Genomic DNA, 25,117 nt, shown 5'->3' with positions numbered 1-25,117 from the left:
AAACTCTTTCCTTTAAATGGTTTCCTCATTTGAATTAAGAAAGAAAGAAAGAAAGAAAGAAAGAAAGAAAGAAAGAAAGAAAGAAAGAAAGAAAGAAAGAAAGAAAGAAAGAAAGAAAGAAAGAAAGAAAGAAAGAAAGAAAGAAAGAAAGAAAGAAAGAAAGAAAGAAAGAAAGAAAGAAAGAAAGAAAGAAAGAAAGAAAGAAAGAAGTAGATTCTTCTGCTAATAGAATTTAGAATGAGGTTTTATGGCCAGATTTTTCATTTGGAAACTATAAAAGACATTTTATAGTAAAAGGCAGCTCTAGTCTCAGGTAGTTGGAATAAAGAAGGACCTCTGTATGTACATTCAAGGGAAATACCCTGCTTGGCTTTTTGCAAGCATGATTTCACCTTATTAAAACTCACTATGACCTCTCAGTGATAAAAGAATAAAACGTGAACCCCTGTGAGTGGGGCTGGCCTTACTCTGCGATAAACGTTGCTTTTGCAAGGATAAGACAAAGAAACAATTTTCTTTTTACTTACCTATCCAACACAATATTCAGAGAGATAAAAACAGGACTTTGTGCACAGATTTTTCATTTCACTTTTCTCAAGATACTGCATCTCATGGTGTACAGTTTCATGGTTCAACTGACTCAGCTAGAACAATTAAGTGCCAGGAAAAGAACCTAAAGAACTTGAATGAACTTGCAGAAATGTGAGTCCAGCTGCACAGTGTGAGCAGGCAAGGCCATGGTTTCATCTGCCTTTATAGAATTCTTGTACTTACAGGGAAGACAATGTTACATAAGGAAATGTGTCCCTGAAGTGTACTTTTGTCAGCTTGTAAGAGCTTTGACAGCAGCCTGTTGGCTTATGATGTGATTATTCTACAAACTAACAGCTGTATTCATATATATACTCACATACATATTAATGAGAACTTAGATCATATGCTCACCTCTGCCATGCCTTCTACTGGGTTTTGTTTGTCCACTTGTAGGATACCATTCTTCGCAGTGCGAGACACTCGCAGCTCATGCCATTGACCCAGACTGACAGGTTCTTCACTCCTATTTTAAAAGGAAGAAAGATTTAAGTGTCTTATACTTTTGTCCTTCTAATATTTTCAAATAACTGCCATGCTAAAAGTCAATTTTCCTTCGGATTATTTTCTTAAAAAAATAATAATCCATCAAGTTTCCGTTTAGCTACAAGGAAGAAACATAATGCCTGAGGCTTATCACTAAAGAAAATAAGATTGTGTTCCTACCACAAACAACTATCTCTTTACTCTTGTTTATAAAAGAAACATCTAAATAATCAGAATTCACTTCATCCAGCTCCGAATTACTTCTTATGCTCAATCATTTGTAAAGTGTAAAGGAAATTTTTTGGCTCAGTTGCACATTCTTATTTCATGATGACATAAGCCTGGAGATAAAATTTCCCATTTAATGTTCATTTAGCCCCCCATCCTCCCTTCTCTTTTAAAACAGAAGTGCTTTGTACTGGCTTATCAGCTCTATTTATGCATCTTGTTCCAGTGACATCCACACACACACACAAGAAGCCTGCACATTAAGGGGAAGTAACTAAAATATGATCCTAATGATGTGATGAAATCCTGGACAGGAACAATAATCCCCAGTTGTGTAAAGCATTCTCCAGTCTCAAAGCAAGTCTTTGAAGACTGTTCTTAGAATATGGGTTGGTTCAATTCTAATTCGAATAGCAGAGTACTTAATGGTCAAAAATGTTTTCCCCTTCAGAAGTTCTACAGAACTTGCCAATTAGTATAAAAGTTAAAACATTTTATGTCTAAATGATAATTTGCAGCCATTCCCCCAGGAGTGATAAAACCTGTGTTTCATACACCAGTCAAGCTGAAAAAATCAGAAATGGTGTTATTTGGGATACTTCAGCACTTTTTAGCTTTTTCTTTATGAGAAAGTATAAATAAATATGAAATTTTCAGATTGATTTAAATGCTGATTTAAAAAAAAAAAGATGTATCAATTTCAAAATGTGCAAATACGAGTTCCTTTCCTTTTTTATTTCTGTATAATTTGAAATATTTTTGTTGCATTTACATCGCTCCTTCAAATTTCTTCAACGTTTGTATCTGTCTTTATTTGGAAGATATTAACAATAATTACTTTGACAGTTGTTTCAGAGAACCTGAAAAAACACATATCATTGAGCAATGCTATTTGCCTTTTCCTCTTTTTTGTGTGTGGTAGCATTTATTGTTTAATTACTTGGGGTAAATTAATAGGTAACAGAATTTCATCACCTTAGTATATAAATATTTAATAAGAAACCAATGGGTTTGGATGCCTAATAAGTGCCACTACATATATTTCATCTCCTCACTGTCACCACTGCTCAAATGCACTGTGCATCACCTCACTGTACTCGAACCCACTGTTTGGTCCCCAGAAATATACAGCAAGCACCAATGTATGCCATTCAGTGACACACCTTTGCTTCATACACGCTCCCATGTCAGATGCCATTTTGTCAGACTGCCCCTCTGCTGCCATCTGTCACACAGCAACATGGAACAGGACATTGTTGGGAAGGTTCAGCCTCTATTGTCATACCACCAAGATCCGGCTCTGGACCAACATTATAAAATAGGAGGCATAATTTCTGGAGCTCCCTCATATTTCTTGGATTCATGGGGTTTTTGAAAGCTGCGAATATGGTAGTGCTTCTTTCCAGTACTGGAACTCCTGATTCTTTGTGTGCCGATGGGCTAATGATTACTTTTTCCAGGACAAACTGGAACTTAGAAAATACTCCATACAATAAAATTATTGATCCTGCAACATGTGGCCATGGGATACAGCAAATTTTTACATCCTGGTTTTGCCTGGCTTTGGTTTTGCCTTCACTCAGCAGCCCTTCTTCTTCCTGAGCACCTTATGCACACTATGCTTCTTCCAGCTTGGCTCATCTGTGGCAAAATCCTGACTGCTGCTTCTGACTCACTGAAATACCTTCTGTTTTCCATATCCTTAATTACAAATACATTGTAGTTGTGTTCCAGTCATATTCTAATATTTAACAGCTTGGTCATGTGGAAGAGATAGGATGACCAGAACTGTATCCTCATAAAAGGTAGGACAAAAGATAGGTGAGAATTATTACGATGAAGACTAAAGCAGACTTTTGAGCTGGTACTGAATAAACAGGCATGCATATTTCATTTAAGAACTGACATAACTGATGGCAGGGTGCAAGTTGCCCATGTTACAAGAGGATGTAAAATGGAGACAGGGCTGAGCACTGGTATGTTCCATGAAGATATGACTGGAGTAGGCAGTAGAATACAGGTTAATTATACCAAGATAACAGCAACCTGATGTGCATCAGACAGGGCAAGTTCACTACGACACCTGGAGTTAAGTAGTCAGTGCCTGAGCTGAAAATTAACTACCCCACCTGAAGCTTGTGTGCTTGGGCACAGGAAGGGAGGGGGCAAGAAGTTACAGCTCCAGAAATGAAGTTAATGCCATGTAAAGAAGGTAATCAATTGAATGTAAGAGGAACCAGGGTTCATGGGTTTTGATTCACATCTAAAGGCTGAAAAGGATTACTCTATGCACCAGTGCTATGCCTCCTTAAACATAAACTTGTTAAACTGATGATGCACAGTCAACCTCAAACTTGTCCTTTCCTCGTCTAAGTGCCTGACCATGCAATTGACACAACATGCACTGAAAATAAATGTATCTAAGTTATTGTTTAACAGCTTCTCTAATGTGTGGAACAATTCTGGCAACCTTCCACTCATCTTGGCAGCCTCAAAAATCTCCCCCCATTACTCATCAGTCACACCAGACTCATTCCTACTTCACTCAACTCAGTGTTAATTGGTGTGCTGCTCTCTCTTGTGCTTTCCAATAGAAAGGGGCAGTTTCCAACCTTAGGCACAAGCTTGTGGCTCTCAGCACATTTTACAAGCCCCATACCTCTTGGCTGAACTTTAATCCAAGATGTTCTGCAGCACTACAGTATTCTTTGGTGGGAAAATGATATCTACTTTAAAGTACTGTGGTTACCAGTAGGAGGAATTAGATGTAATCAGAAAGAAATTGAAGGCTATTGTAAGAGTCACTTCGGGTTCGAGCAAAGGTCTTTCACATAAGATATTTCTGACAGTTTGGTCAGATAAAAGAACAGGGCAAGTTTGGAATGATACTTTCCTTGATGTATCCTCCAAGCTTCTGGCAACATGTTATTTAGCAATTTCCTGAGTTGAAGGCTGCATCCGTACAATTGTGTTTGATCTCCCTCAATGGATCTTTCTTTGGATTTGTCTAAGTTTTTTTGTGAACCTATTTATAGTTTTGGCATCTGAAACATGCAGTGATGATTAGTTTCCACAACTTATTTATGTGCTGTCTGGGAAAAAAAGTCTTCTATGCTTGTTACTATTTGTTTTGCAGTCTCCTGCACAATTCCCGCACAAATTAAAAAATGCAGAATAATCATTTTTTGTTCATCTCCATGTTCCATTCACAGTTTCAAAATCCTAATTGTACTTCCATTAGTCTCTTTGAAATGATCTTCCACTTGTGGAAATTGTTACTTTACCTTTCCTGGATATCAACGCTATTCCTCTTCTTTTAATTCTGCTGATTTCTTTTGAAATTAAGTGACTACAGCTGCAGGAAGTTTTCAAGACAGTGTGCATCATGAATTTTTGCAGATGCATTGTTCTTTATTTCATTCCTAAAAACTCTTTGCATTCTAATTGCATTTTTGTATTTGTCTCCAAGCAGCTAGCTGTTGGTTGCACAGGACTATCTATGATTACTCTAGAATCCTCCCCTATGTGACAACACTAACTACATCTCCACAGCTGTGAATTGTTGGTATTGTGCATTATTTTGCACTAGTCCTAATGATATTTCATCTTTGTGTTTATAATCTGAGTGAATTTGTATGTATTAGTCTTCATTCAGTGGAAAATCAACGTATTTCTCTTAATTGCAGTACAGCCATAATTCCTAGTGTCCACAGAAAAGACATGATACACAAGACTTGCAGGCACTGTGTATGTTTTTCATAAGCTTTACACAGATTATTTCTATATATTAGGTCAGTCTGGTCAAACTGGGACTGCAGCCAAGGTACTGAGTGCCTCTGTTCAGCTCACTGCCTTTTCTACAAACACTGGGAACAACTATTCAAGGACTGGGCACTCATTTACACACAAAGAAAAGCCCTTTTCGAGGCATATCATTGCTCCTGTCCTACGCCATTATTTTAGGATGAGATGAATCATTCTCAGACGGTGTCTGGGAGCCTGGGTGACTCATACAAATCAGACAATAATCTTTAAGACTGCTAGGTAAATTGGGTATTACTCTTAGATCCTCAAAGAAACAAGACTACGCAAAAGAGGGGACCTGGAGTTGTATCTTGTTGTGACATCTCCATCCCAGTACTTACTGCCTGCAATCAGGCAGGAGACCAGGGAGGATCGTGATCACAAGACTGCTGCAGTACAATTCTGTGTCTAGAAATATATATAAACATTTATCAACCTCCTAATTACCAATTGCACAATGTATGGAGGTAAGAATGAATTTCTGCAATAACACACAGAAAGAAAAATAACATCTGCAGTAAGACAGTGACATGATGTGGAAACAGTGAGAAGTCTTTGAAACAAAGTAAGATGTTGTCCCTGTAAGTGCAGTGGTAGTGTTTCTGTGCCTTCTTAGAAGAAGCAGGCAGTACAAACAGATGGGCTTCCATACTTCATTATACCGTATTCTTCTTTTCAACTCACTCCTCTCCTGGGAATGATCTGTGGCATTGTTGGAAGGGAAATATGACAAATGAGATTGTACCTGATGACAGCCGTTCCTGAGCCGCAATCAAATCTGAACTCCACGTAACCAGCCACCATATTGATAGAGAGGAAGTCTTTGCTGTTTGTGTCATAGCTGTACAAAAGGACACCAGTCTCTAAATCTGGACGAAATGTCATCTCAAACTCCATGAAGGAAAGATAGTTCTGTGGTTCCAAGGGCCAGGGTGTGCTAGCAAACGATCTTAAGGATTCATTGAACTGAGGTATGGCCAGGGTGAGTGCTGGAAATCCAGAATACACAAGTAGGTCACTTGAGGCTCAAACGTAAGGAGTAACTAACCTACCAACCAGTATCAGTTCCCTTTATTTTGTGCTTAAAGCTAACACAAAAGGAAACAACTCAGGAATTTCGTCATCAAAATTAGAAATATTTTTTATCATAGCCAGAATCATTTAACTCCTTTATCTCTCCTTCTCCCAAGGATGCTATATGTATTAGAAAATTTTGTGCTTTACTGTGATTAATACATCTCTGTACACATTTACTGCAGTGTTTTTCAAAGTAATAAGCAATGCGTGGCATCATGAAAAACTGTATTCCAAACACTAATTTGGTAACTAGTTATTTTAATCTCTGCAATTTCAACATAAAATTGATATTTGGTCCTTTATATTTAGAATACAAAACTGATGCTGGTTAAAACAAAACTGTGGATTTCTTTAGGGTGATTGTGTAACTGTGGAGCTGAAAAGGGAGACTGAGAAGCTTAATTGTAGTTAATTTAAATAGTTAATTTGAATAAGAGGCCAAGTTTAAGAATCTCTAACTAAATAGAGATTGCACATAGCCCCAGACTGAGTGTCGGGCAGGATTTCAATGTGTGATTTTAATAAGATGAAATAATATTGAGTACTTGTCTTCTATCAGTTAATAACATAAGACATCCTTGGATGTCACTATTTGGAAAAGCACGCTGAATACTAAATAACAACAAGAAATGCAGGCAATCCAGTACACTCTCACCTTCTTCACAGTGGTGACCTTTAAATCCAAGAGGGCAAAGGCAAATGTATGAGTCTGCCTTGCTTGCAGTGCAGGTACCGCTGTTGATGCAGGATGCCTCGTCACAGATTCCACTGCTGCACTCACCTAAATACAGCACCACAGTAATGATTTATCAGAGAGGTTTGTCAAAGATTTACTTAATTGTTGGTCATTGCAACTAACCAATACAATTTGCTCTCCATCCCAGATTCTTCCCCCAGTTGTAAAACTATGCATAGTTCAGCCAAAGTAGCTCGCTTTTAGCACTGGCTTTATACTAGACCTTAAAATTAGCAGAAATAAGTCCTCAATAGCAAATCATGACAGTCAAGTCTTTCAATAATTCCCCAGAATACTTTTCTTCCACCCTCACTCCAATCTTTGTTTTCTCTTAAGTGTTAATTGAAAACTGTATAGATCGTTCAGAAACACTGTGATTTGTTTTATTTCAAATACTGTAAGTGCTTCTTTGTTCACTGTAAGTTTGTGCCTTTGTAAGCCTGGGAGGTGTAATGAGTGGTGTCTCCCAGGGGTCTGTCTTGGGACCGGTGCTCTTTAACATCTTTATCAATGACATCGATGATGGAATTGAGTGCACCCTCATCAAGTTTGCTGATGACACCAAGCTGAGTGGTGCGGTCAACATGGTGGAAGGAAGTGATGCCATTCAGAGGGACCTCAACAGGCTTGAAAGGTGGGCCTGGGTGAACCTGATGAGGTTCAACACAGCAGTGTGCAAGGTTTTGCACTTGGGCTGGAGGAATCCCAGGCATCTGTACAGGCTGGAAAGAGCGGTGCTTGAGAGCAGCCCTGCAGAGAAGGATCTGGGGTCTTGACAGATGAAAAGCTTAACATGAGCCAGCAGTGTGCCCTTGCAGCTCAGAAAGCAAATGGTATCCTGGGCTCCATCAGAAGAGGGGTGGCCAGCAGGGACTGGGAGGTGCTTGTCCCCCTCTACTCTGCACTTGTGAGGCCCCATCTGCAGTACTGTGTCCAGGTCTGGAGACCACAGTACAAAAAAGACAGGGAGCTGTTGAAGAGGGACCAGAGGAGAGCCACAAAGATGATCAGGGGGCTGGAGCACCTCCCCTATGAAAACAGGCTGAGGGAGCTGGGCTTGTTCGGCCTGGAGAAAAGAAGGCTGCGGGGTGACCTCATTGTAGCCTTTCAGTACCTAAAGAGAGTCTACAGACAGGAGGGGAATCAACTCTTTGAAAGGGTAGATAACAGCAGGACAAGGGGAAATGGTTTTAAGTTGAGGAAGGGAAGATTTAGGTTGGATGTTAGGGGGAAGTTCTTTATGGAGAGAGTGGTGAGGTGCTGGAACAGGCTGCCCAGAGAGGTTATGGATGCCCCATCCCTGAAGGTGTTCAAAGCCAGATTGGATGGGGCCCTGGGCAGCCTGATCTGGTATTAAATGTGGAGGTTGGTGGCCCTGCCTGTGGCAGGGGGGTTGGAGATTCATGATCCTTGAAGTCCCTTCCAACCCTGGTCATTCTGTGATTCTGTGATTCTGGGATATCACCCCTGAGATGACACACGTGTGCTCAGGCAATGCTAACAATGCTATCCAATGGTAATATGACATGGACCTAAATGGCCTGAATGCAGCCCTCACTAGACAGGGTCTAGGGATTCAACCAAGGAGCATAACTGAAGCACACTGGAAGGGAACAAATTCTCCTCCTGTTGCAACAAGACAATTACCTTTCAAAATGGCTGCCCCACACCCAGCTGTGCGATGCTCATTTAGCCATTTCCCTTTCTGATGCTCAGTGTTATTACACAACAGAGAATGTTTTGTAATGATGACCTGCACCTTTCCTGAAGGTTCTCCCCAGGCCTATGATGAAGTTCTCAATGGCTACAAGAGCTCTCTGGTCTGAGAGAACTCTCATGTAGTCATCACTTTTTGCAGTGGAAACAGAAATGAGCAGTACCAGATTGGTTTTATGGATGGGAAACTGAGGCAAGATGTGGGACAACTAGAAATTCATCAAGTCTGAGACATAACTAGAAAATTCAAGCAATGCTCGTCTTTATCTGCAGTACTAACAATGGTGGTACTATTTTCAGAAAGACTGAAGTGGAATTTTTAAGTACCAGAAAAGAAAGAAGGCAGCAGCAGTGGTCAGACAAGCTGTAGGCTCTCTGGTTTGAGAGCCAGTTTGAGCTGCAGCAGTCACAGTATGTACTGCCAGGCTGCTCTCACAGCATCATGTGCTGGTGGCTTGTCCTGCACAGGGGCTGGGTGGCCCCTCTCCTGCCTGCCCTTAGTGCTGTGGTCCATAAATCACAGCATTCATGATTTATACACTGTACTAAAGAAAAAGAAACAAAAGGCAGGCCAGCAAAAGCCATCCTTAAACCTCAGTAGAGTTCACTTGAAATTTATTTATTTTAAGCTTAATGTATCATATATTGCTTGCAAATCTCTCCTGGCACAGTATCAAATAAGAGTGTGCAGCCACGTAAGGAAAGTAGGGCCCTATCACTCAGTTTTGAGTCACACATGGCAGATCCAAGCATTTATTTTCAGTGATGTTGATTGTTAATGCAGTAGCACGTGAAGCATTCCTAGATGGGAATGAAACCAGCTGCATCACAAGAGGCAATAGAGATCAGGACTTGGAGAATTTCAGCAGGGCTTTCATCTATCTATATAAATTCCATAGATTCTCACTCTGTCATGAAATTACTGTCTGCTTCCAAAGCCTTATTCTTTTACTATCTATTTCTTAGGCTGCACTATTCTCCTCCTGTGTAGCACAGAAGTTCAATCATGTTATCTAGAGAATACAGGGTGATTGTTGGCAGGTTTCTCATTAATCACTTGCTTCATGAGAAGCCAAATGCAAAGCTATAGAAGAGAAGAAAGATGACTTTGTGGATGAAGCATGGCAGAGAGCATTCAACAATATGGGACAAATTTCCTGCCTTCATCTCTTGCATTCTGACCTGGGGGTTACCCTTCCACTTAAACTGATCAGACTAGGATGCCATTAAAGCAAGGATTTTGTTGTTTTCTGATTGTCCATTACATGGATGAAGTAGGGATTACTAAATATATATAGAAGACAGGACTTGTTAATTAACTTCCCTACTTCTCCATCTTTTCTTCTGTGAAGGGGAAATAATGTTATACACCACCCTCCAGAGCTATTGCAAGAATTGATATATATGTATTTTTAATAGTGTGATCCTGGAACTGAAAACAATGGATGGTAAACAGGAAAGCCTATTTGCCTCAACAATAATGGGTTTTCATGGAAAAAGTCCTTTTAATGGCCAAAGCACTGCTTGGATCTGAAAGATTGTTGTGTTGCTTTGGAGAAGTGAAATTATGCCTGTAGGCAAAACACATTTTGTGTGTCCATAGTGCTTTGCACAAACTCAGTATGCATTCTATTGATTTCTGCTGGTGACTGTGTCAGTCAGTGGCATGGAAAGGTAGCCTAGAAGCTGCTGGCAAAAACACTACTGCAGAAATAACTACATCAGAAACAGTGAGTTTCCTGCTTGCTTGTGGGAGTAGGCTTTACCATTGTGTTGGACAGCTACATCTACAAGGGTTTGGGGTATATTTGATTGATATTTACATGGATAGTTTGGTAAAAGCCTCCTACAACAGACCCAGCTACAGCAATGCATAAAGCACAGAGAAATATCATGCCAAAAACTAGAATCAGAACTTCCCACTCTCAAACCTATACGACTGCTCAATTTTCCTTCAGACTAAAAAAAACCCAACAAACTGGTGAGTGGTTTAGCACTGATTAAAGACTGCACACTGTTACACTTACCTACATCAGCACCACTGAGTGCTTTCCCCAAAGGCCAGGGTCTCATATCAATCATTTTCCCATTAATGCTGAGAAACTGAACACAGCCCTGAAATCCACGGTTGGTGCCTGCAGCTCTGACCAGCCAATACACACTGGGGGCACCGCCAACATAGAAGGGAGTCCGGAAGGTAATTTTACTATATTGGCCCTGAAAGGAAAACATAACACAACATAATGTAGAACAGACAAAATACAGGGTAACTTAAGCTACACTGTATGTAATCAATGAAAATTTGTCCCAGTGGATTTACAGGCTGCTCGTTGATGCCCTTTTCATTGCTTATTCCTTTGGTCCATCTATAACTGAAAAACACTTAAAATATGCTACTTTTTGCACCTACATCCATTATGATAACATGAGCTACTTAAAGCAAAATATGAAGTTTGAAAATCACTGTATTCTAACGGAGCTTTCTGGATATCTGTCTTTTGCTGCAATTTCTTCCTCTGCTTTTGCCAACATTGCTTGTCTTCTCAACTCAGCCCTGGGGGACACAGATCAATATGGTGCTGCCATTTGGACAGAACTCAGCAAATGCTGAGAGTTGAATAATAATCAAATGAAAAAAGATAACAGCAAACACCAAGACAAAACATAATCTGATACCACTAAAACTTCAGGGGATTCTGCCCACTTTACCAGCACTAAATTTACTCCTGATCTTTTATTACTTGATCTCAACTTACCTATGGAAACCTACACATACAAGTTTCCTTGCACTACTGCAATGCATAGGAAGGAACGAAAAAAGCCTAAAATGAACCTTTTTGATCATTAATTTAAGCCCTCCATAATGTGGGCAACTGAGTCACAATTCTTTTCATAAATTGATCAAAATATTTATTTTGTCTCCTACTCAAAAGCTGTTTCAAAACATCTGTGACCTCTAGAATAAAACATTTAAAATTCCTGCTTTTATTCACGGCTAGATTTTACCTAGTGTGTCCTGAGAGCTGATCATTAGCCCAGACACTTTCTGGACTTTTCAGTCTTGTTCTGCCTCCATGGTATTTATGGCAATAAATCCTGTTTCCGGGGGCTACATTTTGCCAGGCTAAGTTAGCCAAGGTTATTGAGTCCATGAGCATATGCTGCACAGTACAGTGCAGAAATACATCAAATGGATCTGGATTTCAGCAGTGAAATAATTAATGTGGAGCCTGTGGTTACAGAGAGTTCATCTATCCACAGGGTTTCATAGGTTGGCATTTTGCAGAGCTGTGGGCACACCATCCTCCTGCTCTCCTCCACTGATTGCCAGCTCCAACAGCCTTTGATGTTTTCCTGCACAGGTCTGTCATGTTCCACCTCTTATGGGTACTTTCAAACCTCTCCAAAGAACAGATCAGATATGACTGCCATTTGTTGACACCAGTCCAGGTAATTTTAACTTGGAAGGGCTGAGGAAGAATCAATGGAGCAATAACATTGTCAGAGCTGCAAGTTCTGGTGGAGAGCTGCAGGAGCAATTGACTATTTTTCTGGTGTATATGCAGTTAGAAAATTGTTGGTCCACTATCAAACTCTTCTGGTGATAGACTCTGTGGACCACAATCCTCCTTCTTTGCATCTCTTCCCCATCAACTTGTCTTGTGTACAGGCAACCACACGCAGACTCACCAAAACTCTATGCAATAGCATAACTCTCTATTGGACACATCGCCGATTCACTCTGAATTACATTTGCCTTTTACGTTGCCTTGCAGCACTGGTAACACATAGTGACACATGACACTAAAATCCTTCTCCTCTGTCATTTTCAGCTGATGAGCACTCTATGTGAAACAGAAATTCTTGCCATTAGGCTCCAAGCACACAGCATTTATGCTGACAAGCTTCATCCCTTCCTATCATTCTAGTTCTTGATATTTTCTTTCTTTCAGAGCCTGCACATGGAAGTGTAAAGCAATAATATACTAGAAGTCCCTTTTTCAGTGCCAGGGATGGCAAGCTAATAGTTCTTATTAAAAGGAAGAGGAAAGACATCCAAACCAATTTGCAATTGTCTTTTTTTTTTTTTTTTTCTCTGCGTCTTTATTTTATTTCTCTTTTCTGATTTGGTAAGAGATGTGAAAATCAAGACAAGACAATTTCCTGCATTATATTTTATCCTAGCAGTCTCATGTGAGACTGTTGGTATTACTTTTAATCAGAGCAGAATGCCTATCTCCATTATAGTGCTTAATAGTATACGTTTATTTATACTCTACTATACAAATCTTGTGTGGCCATATGTATATTGTATATAACTACACACAAACACACATATGAGCAATCTGTTCTGGTTGAGAAAGTGGAAAAGCAGAGACTTGAAAAAGAAACTAACAGAGCCAACAGCTGTAAAACCTGGCAAATTTCTCACAGCAGATTGTTATGAAAGATGAAAGAAGTGCAGGAGTAGGGTGCAGGGCAAGGAGGGAGCATGGCAGGATAACCTGGATGGGATTCAGCATTGGGATATCTATTTACATGAATTCTAGACTACTCATGTAGAACGGTAATTTGTGCATTGATCCTGATTCACACAAAATGCTCCAAAACTGACGATGGAAAGTGGACCTTTCAAATCTGATCAGATTTTTCTACTGGCAAGAAAAAAAGTCATAGCAATATTGAGAGAGCCCTAGGTCAAGCTGCAAGATTACCTACCTGAGACTTTCCCATGACTGGAGCATCATTATCCATCCTGAGCCAGCCATTCAGCCCATCTCTGAAGAGTGTGACACTGTGCCAGTTCCCCAGTTTGATTTTGTTTTCGCTTGTTATGACTGCAACTCCAGTGCCGCAGTTATACCTGGTAGTTGTAGACAGAGAGGGCAGGGTGACAATTTCTCAAGAAGCAAATACCGAATATTTTCATACTTCCGAATATTCCCTCCTCTTCTGGGAACATCTCTGTTTCTCAGCACATATTAACAGGCAACAGGAAAATTAGACAGGAGGTCTAAGTATGATTTGTTCCAGATTTCAAATTGTATTATCCCTCATGGAGAAGGTCTTGAAGTTTGCAGCTATATCAAGTGCATTGCAAAGCTTTTTCACAGCTGAAGTTCTTTCAAGATGCATGGTATTACAACCACAGTTCCAGACATCACAGTAATTTATCTTGGGAATTTTGCTAGTTGCCTGGCAAAAGGTAGCAATGTATTAATAACACCGGGGCTCTGTACAAAACTCAAGTCTTCCAGTGCACACTGACAAGGAGACCTCCACCAGAGTCTCTGTGGAGCTGACCATGCACAGCACATTATCTCTGATTGCTGTTCAATGCAGAAGGTGAACAGAAATAGAGCTTTAACAAGCCCCGTTTTGGTTTTCCCCACTTTCTAAGGAGTCAGTCTTCCAAACGAGAAGACCCTTGAGAGACTCCTTCTCACATTTCATATCAGTGGCAATGCAAGAAACTCTCTCCCTCATCATATAAAAAAACTGCATCTTCCATCCAAACAAGGAATATGGAATGAAAGCTCCAGACACCTTGCTGGCCTAATATCCTTTACTGTACTATATGATCTGCAACTCCTTTTGCTGTGAGGCAAAAACACTGAGTATGCACTGCCCCTAAGAAAACTGATCACTGTACTTTTACACCGAGGTCTGAGTGCTATTAGTTCAACAGGGCACATATTCACACACTGACTAAGGATTATAGAGGAAAATATGTAGGAACTGTACAGTGAAGCAATACTATCCATTTTGTGCACTGCATAGGACAGAAAGTCAGGACAGTTATTTATCATTTAAAGTGTCCCAGGAGGTAGCAGTGTCCTCTTCTCTTTACATCAGATTTAGAATAAAGATGGGCCTACTGGAAATCATTCTTTTACCTGAACTGGACACTCCGTCGGATGATTGCCAGTGACATAAAATCACCACGGCCATGTTCATTTTCCCCACAATAGAGTAGCAAACCATCTTCTGATTCAGCCTGCAATGACAGCACCAATAAGAAAAATCAATAACCAAGCCTCAAAATGACAGATAATTGTACGTAGTACTGGGAGAATTTTCTTCAGAAAAGGAGTTAAATTGTAAAAACACGGTCGATCCATATGAATCCTGACTAAGAAGAGCCTAGCACACATTGTCTTAATGCTTAAATGATTTAAGAATATCTCTTACATAAACAGAATGACACTATCAGATCTACCAACAGCTGTTAAGTGTAGAGACATGAGACTTGCCACACATGAATACACACACCCTTCCTCACACCCTCAGAGAATCAGATGCTTTTCAAGCCAAATAACCTGGGCAGGCAAGATTTATCCGTATCCATATGTGCATAGCAGCAGAAGCCGTGGCTTTTCACAGCCATCCTACAATTTGAGTTGACAAACTGCCAGAAAAGTGTTAGATCACCACACGAGGCAACAGGTCGCTACCGCTCCACAACAGGTTTGTATCTGGGCTGAGATGGTAGCCAGACTGCCCTGCACAGGACGTAAACGAGAGCTCATCTACAAATGCTGCCTTCTCTTCAGACAGCCCTATCAGCTCTGTCCTAATTTGGACAGTAATGGACACGAACACTGTATCTAGATTACCCAAGTAGTTTGCATTCCTTGAACATGAAGACAGATCATTACGGATGAAGCTTACATATAAGCTCAATTGTAACACACAGTTGCATTATGAACTGCACTGAAGAAAAGTTAGTATCCTGCTGTTCACATACAGGACACATTGGGATTTGGGAGCTCGATGATCCTAAGGTCCTCTAATATAAACCATCCTCTGATGCTATGAATCTATGAATATCAGAATAAGTGAAAAATCCAAAGCACCAAAAAGAACATAGAATTGCTTAAACTCACCCTGAATTCAAGGGTAATTTGAAACGTCTGATAGGAGTTTTTCAGTGGTTCAAATGTAATATATGAGTAGCCATAGAACTGAGGATACTGAATAGTAATATCTGAAAAGTAATGACAGAAGCACATGATTTAGCAATTTTCTACCAACATAAAAACTTATACACATATTTAGCAGTAGGTAACATCAGGGGAAAAGGCAAGGTAGAGCTCCTCCAGAGACAGCCATTAGTCAGCAGCAGTGAACAATCAGTTAACCTACTGTCGCAGTGAACAATCAGTTAACCTACTGTCTCATCATTCCACCACCTGTTACAATTCCTCTACTCTCAAGAAGGCTGGTGAACTTGGAAAAGAGCAAGATACTTTAGGCCAAATACTGCTAAACAGCTTAAATCACTGACTTCAGAAAGTGGAACTTTCTGAATTTCATCTCTGTTTCAGGAAACAGAACCCATCTATTTACTTATCTTCATTTAAGAAACCACCCAATACAGAGACGACAAATGAATTTTCTGTTTTACAAAAACCTAATTGGGAAATGTACACTGAGCCAGTATCCATGATGCATTACTCACTGTTGCTCCATATCTGCCATATCCAGCATCTGGAAAAGTCTTGGGTGATTGCTAGGAGCCCCAAGTGCCTTTCTCCCATCAGCTCAGGGCAGAATGCTCAGGGAGGGATGGGGAGAGGAAAGTTCCTGCATCTCCCATTCCGTGGGTGCAGCAGTAACCTTCCATATTATTCATTGGATGGTGTCATCAGCCCTGGCCATTTACTATCTTATGTCAGACCACCATCCCAGCTTCAGCACAGAAAACAAGAGGGGCATGTCTTACTGCTACATTTGCAGCTAATTTTCCCAAGAAACACAGAGGATAGATGCAGTTTCAGGCCTGAATTTTTGCCATAGATGTAAGCCTAATAAGGTAGGAAGGATGAAGAGTCTTATTCCATTTTGCTGTTTGAATACTGAGTGGATTTTTCTTGTGTACTTGGAGCTAGATACAGCTCTCACAGCTTCTTTGTTATTAAGGCAAACAAATAAAATACATCTGAGTCTGGGGTGGACAGAACTGGTGCTATAACCCTGAATCAACCAAGTAGTCAGAATTAACTCATGCCCTGATCACAAACAGCCCTGACTGGACCAAAGAGTCACTCAGCTGCTGACTGTAAAGAAAAGTCTGTTTTTATTCAGACTAATATACTATTTAAAAATACTGTCTTCTTTGGAGAATCTCAGTACAAAGCAATATTGATAGATGATGCTACTGCTTACCAGTATAAAGGAACAGAAAACTCCCTTGTGAAAAATGGTGGTTTTGGAATCACATTAACAGACTAACACTACAAGCTGTATACAGTTCAAACACATCCTTGACTTTTCATACTAGATCAAGGCCAAAAATCACATCTGCAGTTGTTCCCTGTGGCTGAGTCACAATGGACTGGTTTCAGAATGAGCTCTGTCTACTCTTGCACTGGGAGGAGAAAATAAAATACCACAGTGCAAATGTTGCTGATGCACATTGTAGTGCATCAGGAATATTCAGAACGGGCCTGCAGAAAAAATACATGTCCCTGGTGTTCCTTCTTAGCACATGGGACAGCACTATTATCAGTAACAGGACAGATCTTCAGCACCTCCCACATACATCATGAGCAATAAGACGTAAGTCGTGACACTATCCCATGAGAAGGGACAGCATTTCTCCATCAGACTCCTTATTTATTTCTTTTGTTAGTTACCACTAATTGCAACCGTCTGCTGCAATTTCAAACACCTGCTGTCAAGAGTTTGACACTTGACTGGGAAGCGATGCTTGGGATGCTGTGTAGCAGAGAAGCAGACCTTCCTCACTGAGGGTCAACCGAGCCAGCTTTGGGTCTGGGCAGACCTAAGAGCACCACACAGGTATGTACCTCTTCCCTCCTCCCTGTGCATAGCCTCACCTCTCACTTTGCACAGTTTCTGGCATTTCTAGGCCCTTGATCATCAAAGCAACAGACAAATAATTCCAGAGGGGAAAAAAAACAACAGAAGTGACTCACTGCATGATCAGCTCCTCTCAGGGCAGGCAGAAAGGAGAGGTTTGGCCTCAGCAGAGCAAGAGTCAAAGGGGTAGGAATGCCTCAAATGAAAGCTGGAGATACCACGGCTGGACACTGTGAGGCCTAGGTGCCTCTCACTCCCAAATATAGGAGGTAGGATTAATATGCCCCACATAGCTATAGGTGTCTGCATTTGTCTTTCCCAGCTTTATTAAAGACTAATTTTTTCAAACATGGTTAAGGAAAGAGAAAAAATCAAAGGAACTGATCTCTGAACAGAAACATGGAAGTTTCTGCTGTCCTTAGGCACCCATTAATCCCAACCTGATAATTCAATAAATGTACTTCTGTTGTTTTACTACACAGCTGCTCCTTGCCTAAGACAAACAAAACTAGAAATCAACCTCCGTGTGGTCTAAAAACCTGGGCCACAGCCAGGCCCTGCTGCTGCACGTGCCACTCCTGCACGTGCACAGAAGCCTCAGACATTTGGTTGGCCATCCCTGGGGGGACACCCATTGGGAAGCCATTGAGGAAGCACAGCCCTATGTACTGGCGCACAAGGAGCTCTGCACATAGAAATGTACCTTCTGTGCACATTTCCCCTCCTTTCCCCAAGTTGCAATGGCAACGTGAGCCTCCTCGGTCATAGTCATTGACACAAAAGCTGTCTGCAGAACAGATGGTCTCATCGCAGGAAAGATCAAAGAGGCGTGGGGCAGAGGACATGCTGCCCCTTCTTGTGGCCCTGGCTGTTGTAACCCTGGCCGTGGTGGAAGGTTGTGTGGTGGTGGGAGTGGAAGTGGTGGGCTCCGAAGTGGTTGTAAGGACCCGTGACAGCAGCCTGGAGCTAGACCCTGGCGTGACCTTAGTTTCAACCAGAAATTTTCTGTTGCCTCCTTTGATAGCAGGAAGTGGTCTGAGCTAAAGGGAAAGAAGTAAACACAAATTAGTAAAACCTAATTTGGACACTGGCATGACATGAACAATTTCCAAGACACAGATCTGAAGTAACAAATCCATTCTCACTGAAGAAAAAGAAGAAATTATATTATTTTATCTGAGCATATAATATCTATCTGATAAGATCAGACACTTCAAAACGTTGAGACTTAAAAGGAAACAGAAATGTTGAAGTGGAATCTTGATATTTACCTCTTCTATGTAAATGTCATAGTCTGAGTCATCCACATCAAATCCATCATCATCACCAGTGACTGTTTCTGTGATATAACGATGTCCATAACTTCCACTTCCTAACTCTTCAGAACCTGAAAAAACACAACTGGTGTACTCAGTTCATATGCTTTTTTTCTCTTTACATAAAGCAGCTCAGATGTTATCTTCCCTGTCTTAGAACAGTGAAATAAGAAGCAGATCACAGATGTTCATTCTGTACAGGCAACAAACGTGTCAGCCTGAAGATGGGACAGGCCGCACAAGTGACATACACCCAATTTAAAACAAAACAAGCTAAGACCTTCATGGTCTGGGTTTCCTTAACAAAGCAGGAAAAGCTCCATACTCCCACTGCAAACAGACTTCTATCTATCATTCCTCCAGTCAAATGGCTCCAACCATTTTTTCAGCATGGACCACATTTTAACAGCCATATTCGTTTAAATCAAACCCTTCCTTTTCATAAATACCCCATCACTTGTTCACCCCACTGTCAACCAAATATCCAGAAGAGCTCAGGGTTAAGAATATAAGGTTAAGAATATAAAACATATAGTAAGCAGTGAAACAATGGACATCATACATCAGCTTTCCACAAAATATGCTGAGGTCACTTAAGAACAGCACAGGTAATCCTGGCTTTGCAGAGCCTCTGAAAGGGCTGGCCACGTGTCCTGGTTTATTTTGGCAGCCTCAACTTTCCTGTACTTTCCTGCAGGCTAGAAGGTCCCTCTCACCACAAAAGGCAAAGACACAAAGTCCTGTGGGGCCAGGAGTCTGCAGGAAGGAGAACTGGCAGCCCAGAGATGCCAGAGAGCCACTTAATGGCAGTGAGAGCTTCACTGATACCTCTGAACAACCTGATGCTAAGGTGAAAGATAACAAGGCCCGGCAGGTTTAATGCTATGAAATCCACGTGCCCTGGATGGCTTGCTGGCCACCCCACTGTATGCTCCTGGGGAGCTGCTTATCAGTGGAGTTCACATGGCACACTGACACACAGAAAAAGCAGAAGCAAATGAGCAGAGTTAATGCGGCACACACATTTCCAACCAAGACAGACCAGAATAAAATATGCATAAACTCAAACTCCACTCCAACTTTTATATCTAATCATATGTAAATAATACAACTTAACTGTATAATTTAACTGTAAGTTGAATTATTCAGCATTGAGTTCTAATAAGGCATGTAAGCAGAGAACTGATAGCTTTGTGGCTGGTAATGAGAAGAGGCAAATTGTACAAAATACAGATTATTTTTGTAGTGACAGTAACTTCACAGGCAAAGGATAACAAGTGGAGAAATATGCTGCACGTTTTACAAACTGGTCCCAATCCTGCATTCATTATGGAAAAAAAAAAAGTATTAGCAAAATGTGGCCACAAATTCATATTCCCAGTATTCACCTGATTAGTTACTAAGATTAATTGCCACCTCCAAATAATTTTACTCCAGCAAGGAAGGCAGGCTACTCCTCTTCGATCCATCCATTAATGAATCAGAATTTTATTCTTTGGCAAAAGCAATTTTCTATGACATGTATTTCTACAAAAGAATTTAAGTGTTCCCAAACTTACAAAAGTGTCTTGTGGTTTACTGGAAATTGTACTAATGAAGCAAAGCCCACCAGTAACTCAGCTGTCAGGAGATGCCCCAAGTTGCAGCTCGCTGGAATGCTCTTCCTTTCAATTCAGGTCAGTAATATTATTTCTTGCTGTTAGAATTACACTGTTCATAGTGTTTGTATTTCAGAACAAATTTAGATCTTCTAATAGATGAAATCGTAAATTATCTAAGAGTAACAGAAGTCATAAAACTTAGTTGGGGAAAAAAAAGAAAAACCAAACATTACTGATCAGCCGTATCACAAAAAATCTAATCTGTATTCAGACTGCAATACACAAACTCAGTTTTACAATTTAGAGGGTATAAACTTTAAAACAAATGCCTGCTATAGTCTAAATTCTGCCACATTTTTTCTCTTCTCAAGCAAGCTTTCTGTTGGCTTAATGCATTCAGTAAGGACTTCAGTAAGGATGGTAGAGATGAAGTGATACAGAGAATTATGTATCTTTATATTCATTTGTTGGAAAACATTTGGTCCTAGTTTTGCATTCCAATATGTAGACTTGCTCACATGCATTATACGAGATTTTAATGCCACACTGTTTCACACAACTGTAACTCTCTTGAGTGGAGTTATCACTAAATGACATCAATAGCCATCAGAGCACAATGAGACTTGGTAACTTAAACATGGTTCTCCAAGCATAAGGTGTGCCTCTTTCATCTGGCAAAACTATATGTTCCATGCTTTTCCAGCGGAGGAATGTGGAATACAACATGTACACACTATTTTAAACCAGATAATGATTTCTTTTAAGCTATTTGAATTGGTATAACATTTACATCCTGGAGAGAGCAAAGAAGGTATGGCTTATTGTGGCTGACAGAAAGGATTGCTTTGAGGCCCTTCTTCAAAGGCCTTCAAAATTTAAGTTTGGCCTCACCAGGAAAAGTGTAAGTTCAGAAAGTGCCCTGATGTCCACAGTTCTCTTAAATGGCCTCACATTCTCTTTCTCACTCTTACGGATCCATCTAAGCTTCAGATGACACATACTACATTACTTTACCTGCCACTGTGTGAGTAGTTTTGGCAACACAGTGAAGACAAAGAAGTTTGCTTCTAACTATGTTTGAATGCATACAGGTGATGAATATTCACCTAATTGATCAGACACTATCAAACATCCACTGGCTTCTTGGTCGCTCTGCTCTGCCTTACATTTGGTATTAGGTGGGTGTGACATGACACTCACACATGACAGGATGTAACAGAACTACAAAGCAAACAGAAAGCAGAGAATCCAACAGGACTTGTGTACAGAATCCACTGTGTTAGCCCATATTTTAAGAGCAGTGCACAGATTTGGTGGAGAGCTCACCTCATAATGGGTGGCAAACCAGGGATAATAAAGCAAAGCGATCCACTGCAAATGCCAAAAAGAAACAACTCCAGATATGCACTGTATTACTTTACATCAGTGTGTCAGTGTACAAGATGAAGCCTGTTTAAGACTCTCTACCAGATCTTATAATCCTGTTTTATAATTAATTAGAAAACATGTGGGTGTCTTAAACTTAAGACAGCCTCTTTCCAAGTAATCAGGATTAAGCTATATCAAAGATATATTTTTAAAAACAAACAGAAAGCCACATAAACTTCTATTTTACCTATTAGGTAATGAGGACCACAAGTACACCAATCAGAAGAGGCAGGAGGTTGGCCAAAGAGGGCAGGCTGCATGGAATTGTAACAGACTGATCTTCACACAGACGATCTCACAGGTCTCAATCCAGAATACATGGGGGCATTTTTATCTGAGTTTTATTCCTGCCAGTGACTCAGAGGGAAGCAAGGAGTATTGTTTGCTGGATCTCTTGCTTTTTGTTGCTTTTTGTATAACAGGGACAACAAATACAAATGTGGCCTTTCTTTGGAGACCTGTGGGAAGCAGACCTACAGAGAACATTCTCCATCCAGTATCTCCTAGACACATCGCCATCACTTCCATCAGTGTCTGGATCCAAGGGATTGCTCCTTTCCTGCCCCGAGCCTCAGCAGGCACATTCACTCTCTGTGCAAAACAAACACTTGTGCCAATGCCTTTTTCAGCACGAGTCAGAGCATACAGATGCTCCCATTTGCGAGAAGCTGGGTGCTGATGGCTAGGCCCAGTGGAAAGGATGTACCCAAATTAAGCGGCCACTTCTGTCAAGTTTACCATGGGGACGAGCAGGAGGGTATTTTTAACATAAGGCACTTCCTCTGTCAGTCTGGCAAAGCCCAAGGTCGGTGACCTTCCAGACACAGTGCAAACACCATCTGTTTCCCCAGGAGATTAAAGATATTTAAGTGATGCAGGTGAGGACACTTTGTTTGTTTCTTTGGGACAGTTCATTGCTTTTGTTGTTACTAAACTTGATACGTGAAAACTTTTGTTTTCAATCAATTGTCCATGGCCTTTTTGAAAGATTTGACAGACCAAAAATCCCAACAACCATATAAGTGAAACACCTACAACCTGCGTCTGCAATTTAGAGAGGAAAGAAATAATAAATTGATTTATTGCATCATTTCCTTCTATTAAAAAACAAAAAACAAAAAACAAAACAAAACAAAAAACAAAACAAACTAACAAAAAAAACCTGAAGTAAATTATAAATACATGAGAAGTTTTGGGGAAACTTGCCCTCTCTTTCCTCCCTGGAAACAGACCAATGTAATATAAAACAAATATGCAATTTTTTACTAGGTAAGTGGGCAACAGCTGATAGTCAAGGCCACATGCTGTACTTGCAAGGAGGTCTGGGAGGTCTGTCACTCTAGGTGATACAGTCAGCATTCCTTCAGAGGAGTATTTTATCAAACAAAGCCAACCATTTCTTATGCTGAACTGAGTGAGGAGTACTGCAAATACAGCCACTTTTCTAGCAAAAATAAGACAATTATGTGTGGGAATGAGATAAGCCTCAGCAGAAAAAATGCCCAGGTAGTGTGGACTCTGCATCTGCGGGACTTGTTGTTTCAGTCCATTTGGAAGAACTATAATAGTTGCTAAACAATGCAACATGAAGTATGGGAGCTGCATTTTGCAGTAATGCTGGGAATTCACCTTTCACTTAAAGTAAGTATCAGAATGTTATTATTTTAAAACAAGCATAAAAATCCAGGTTATGCAAGCATAAAGCTCCACATTTTCAAAATTTATACACACTAAGGATCTGAGCATCAAGACTTACATGAACAAAGCATTCAGACACTGTCTGGACTTCTGCCAGCTAAGATAATTCACATATTTCTGAGTACTAATACCCAGGCTGTCAGAAAACAGCACCACATACCTGGGGCATGCTTCATTGCTTATCTAGGAGAACAATTGTAATGAAGATAATAATTTCTGAGATGAGTACTCTGAAAAGCAAAGATGCTCCAGTTTCAGACATGCATGCTGTCTGTCTGACACCCTTCCAGCAACAATATGACTAAGAGCTGTCTGCATGCACTCTGAAAGATTAAGGCATCTGGTGCCATCTGAGATGCATTATGGTCCTAGAGACATCCCCAGAGGGCTGCATGTGTCTGGAAGAGGTATGGGAGGCACCTGTCCTGCAAAGACAGTCAAAAACAAGCTGGTGTAATCCAGAGGATCTCAGATACACTCAATGCCTATACCTGAACAAATGAACTGAATGATTAGGTAGGCCAAAGGTAACTACTGTCTTTCTGGCTACTGGAAGGGGGAAGGTAATTTAGTAGCTGAAGATACATAATGTAAAGTAGGAATTTTCAGTGCAGAAGCTTAGCTTTCCTTGTAATATGTAAGGTTCTCATGTATCTGGTTAGCATCACGCCAGTTTGACACAGACATCGTTACTAAAGGTAAATGATGGTTTCATTCTCAGTCACATTCCTGCTTCCTAAAAGAAGAATTTATTTCTAAAGGCACGTATTCTTTGTCACCTTTGTACACCACGACTCTCTCTGAAAAAGCTGGTTGTTGCGAAGACTGCTACCCAGAAAAAGAGAGCATGGTCTTTCAGGTGTGTTTGGAAGCCTATCTGTAAAGTCAGTCCTGGAAACCAACACCAGATGGGCCAAGTAACCAGATTTGCATTGTCCACTGACTACAGAATGCAGACACATATCAGAGATAAACAGGACACTGAGGAGCATGTACGTGTGGCTGAGGCACAAGAAGCTGAACCTTGAGGATCCAAGGCCAAAAAATCTCACAGGGCATTACACCTTCATGATTTTTATGACTATTTTCTTCAGACGTTAAGAGTTCAGCTGCCACAACAAATATCCTCCTCTTGAACAATTGTTCAAGAGATTTCAAGAATAGCAGGGGCAAAAAAAGGATGAAAATCGCCTTACGGGATTAGAGAAGACAAGAGCTTTCAAGATAAAGAAGCAATTAAAAAAAAAAAATCCATATTGGGTTAAATTGATCATTGAAGACGTGGTTTCCACAACATGCTAGTTGTGCTTACAGAGCTCAACATCCTATTTGAATATCAGCTGCTAGTATTTTACCTGTTAAGTAAAGATGATTGTTGCTGAGTGTGTATGTGAGGGAAGACAAAGATCAGTCTTGTAGCTCAATTTTATAGTTCAGTAATCTACTAGAAGTGCCTGCAGGCATTTTATTTTTTTCATTGCGCTCTATCCTCTGTGAATGCCTTCAGAACTGTTTAAAACCACCTAAATGCAAGAAGGACAAGAAGGACTTTGGCACATTAAGGATATAGTCTAGTTAGGTCATGCTCTCCACCATTAACTCTGCCTCCT

The 25,117-nt window shown here is 40.5% G+C and overlaps 1 protein-coding gene across 2 annotated transcripts in view; it reads right to left on the bottom strand.

Moving 5' to 3' along the window:
• The window catches only part of EGFLAM (EGF like, fibronectin type III and laminin G domains), an 85,526-nt gene that overhangs the window by 23,560 nt on the left and 36,849 nt on the right, over positions 1-25,117 (bottom strand). For both annotated transcript variants that reach the window (XM_048930739.1, XM_048930740.1), the window contains exons 8-16: positions 18,736-18,851; positions 18,168-18,504; positions 15,526-15,626; positions 14,536-14,636; positions 13,358-13,502; positions 10,666-10,855; positions 6,842-6,967; positions 5,855-6,098; positions 946-1,057 (exon numbers count right to left, since the gene is read on the bottom strand). In XM_048930739.1, coding sequence (XP_048786696.1) covers positions 946-1,057; positions 5,855-6,098; positions 6,842-6,967; positions 10,666-10,855; positions 13,358-13,502; positions 14,536-14,636; positions 15,526-15,626; positions 18,168-18,504; positions 18,736-18,851 — 1,472 coding nt within the window. The remainder of the gene's footprint in view (positions 1-945; positions 1,058-5,854; positions 6,099-6,841; positions 6,968-10,665; positions 10,856-13,357; positions 13,503-14,535; positions 14,637-15,525; positions 15,627-18,167; positions 18,505-18,735; positions 18,852-25,117) is intronic.

This window comes from Lagopus muta, chromosome Z, assembly GCF_023343835.1.
Source record: "Lagopus muta isolate bLagMut1 chromosome Z, bLagMut1 primary, whole genome shotgun sequence".
NCBI lineage: Eukaryota > Metazoa > Chordata > Aves > Galliformes > Phasianidae > Lagopus > Lagopus muta.
Note: the sequence above shows the minus strand (reverse complement) of the source record. Positions and strands in the feature narration are given on the sequence as shown.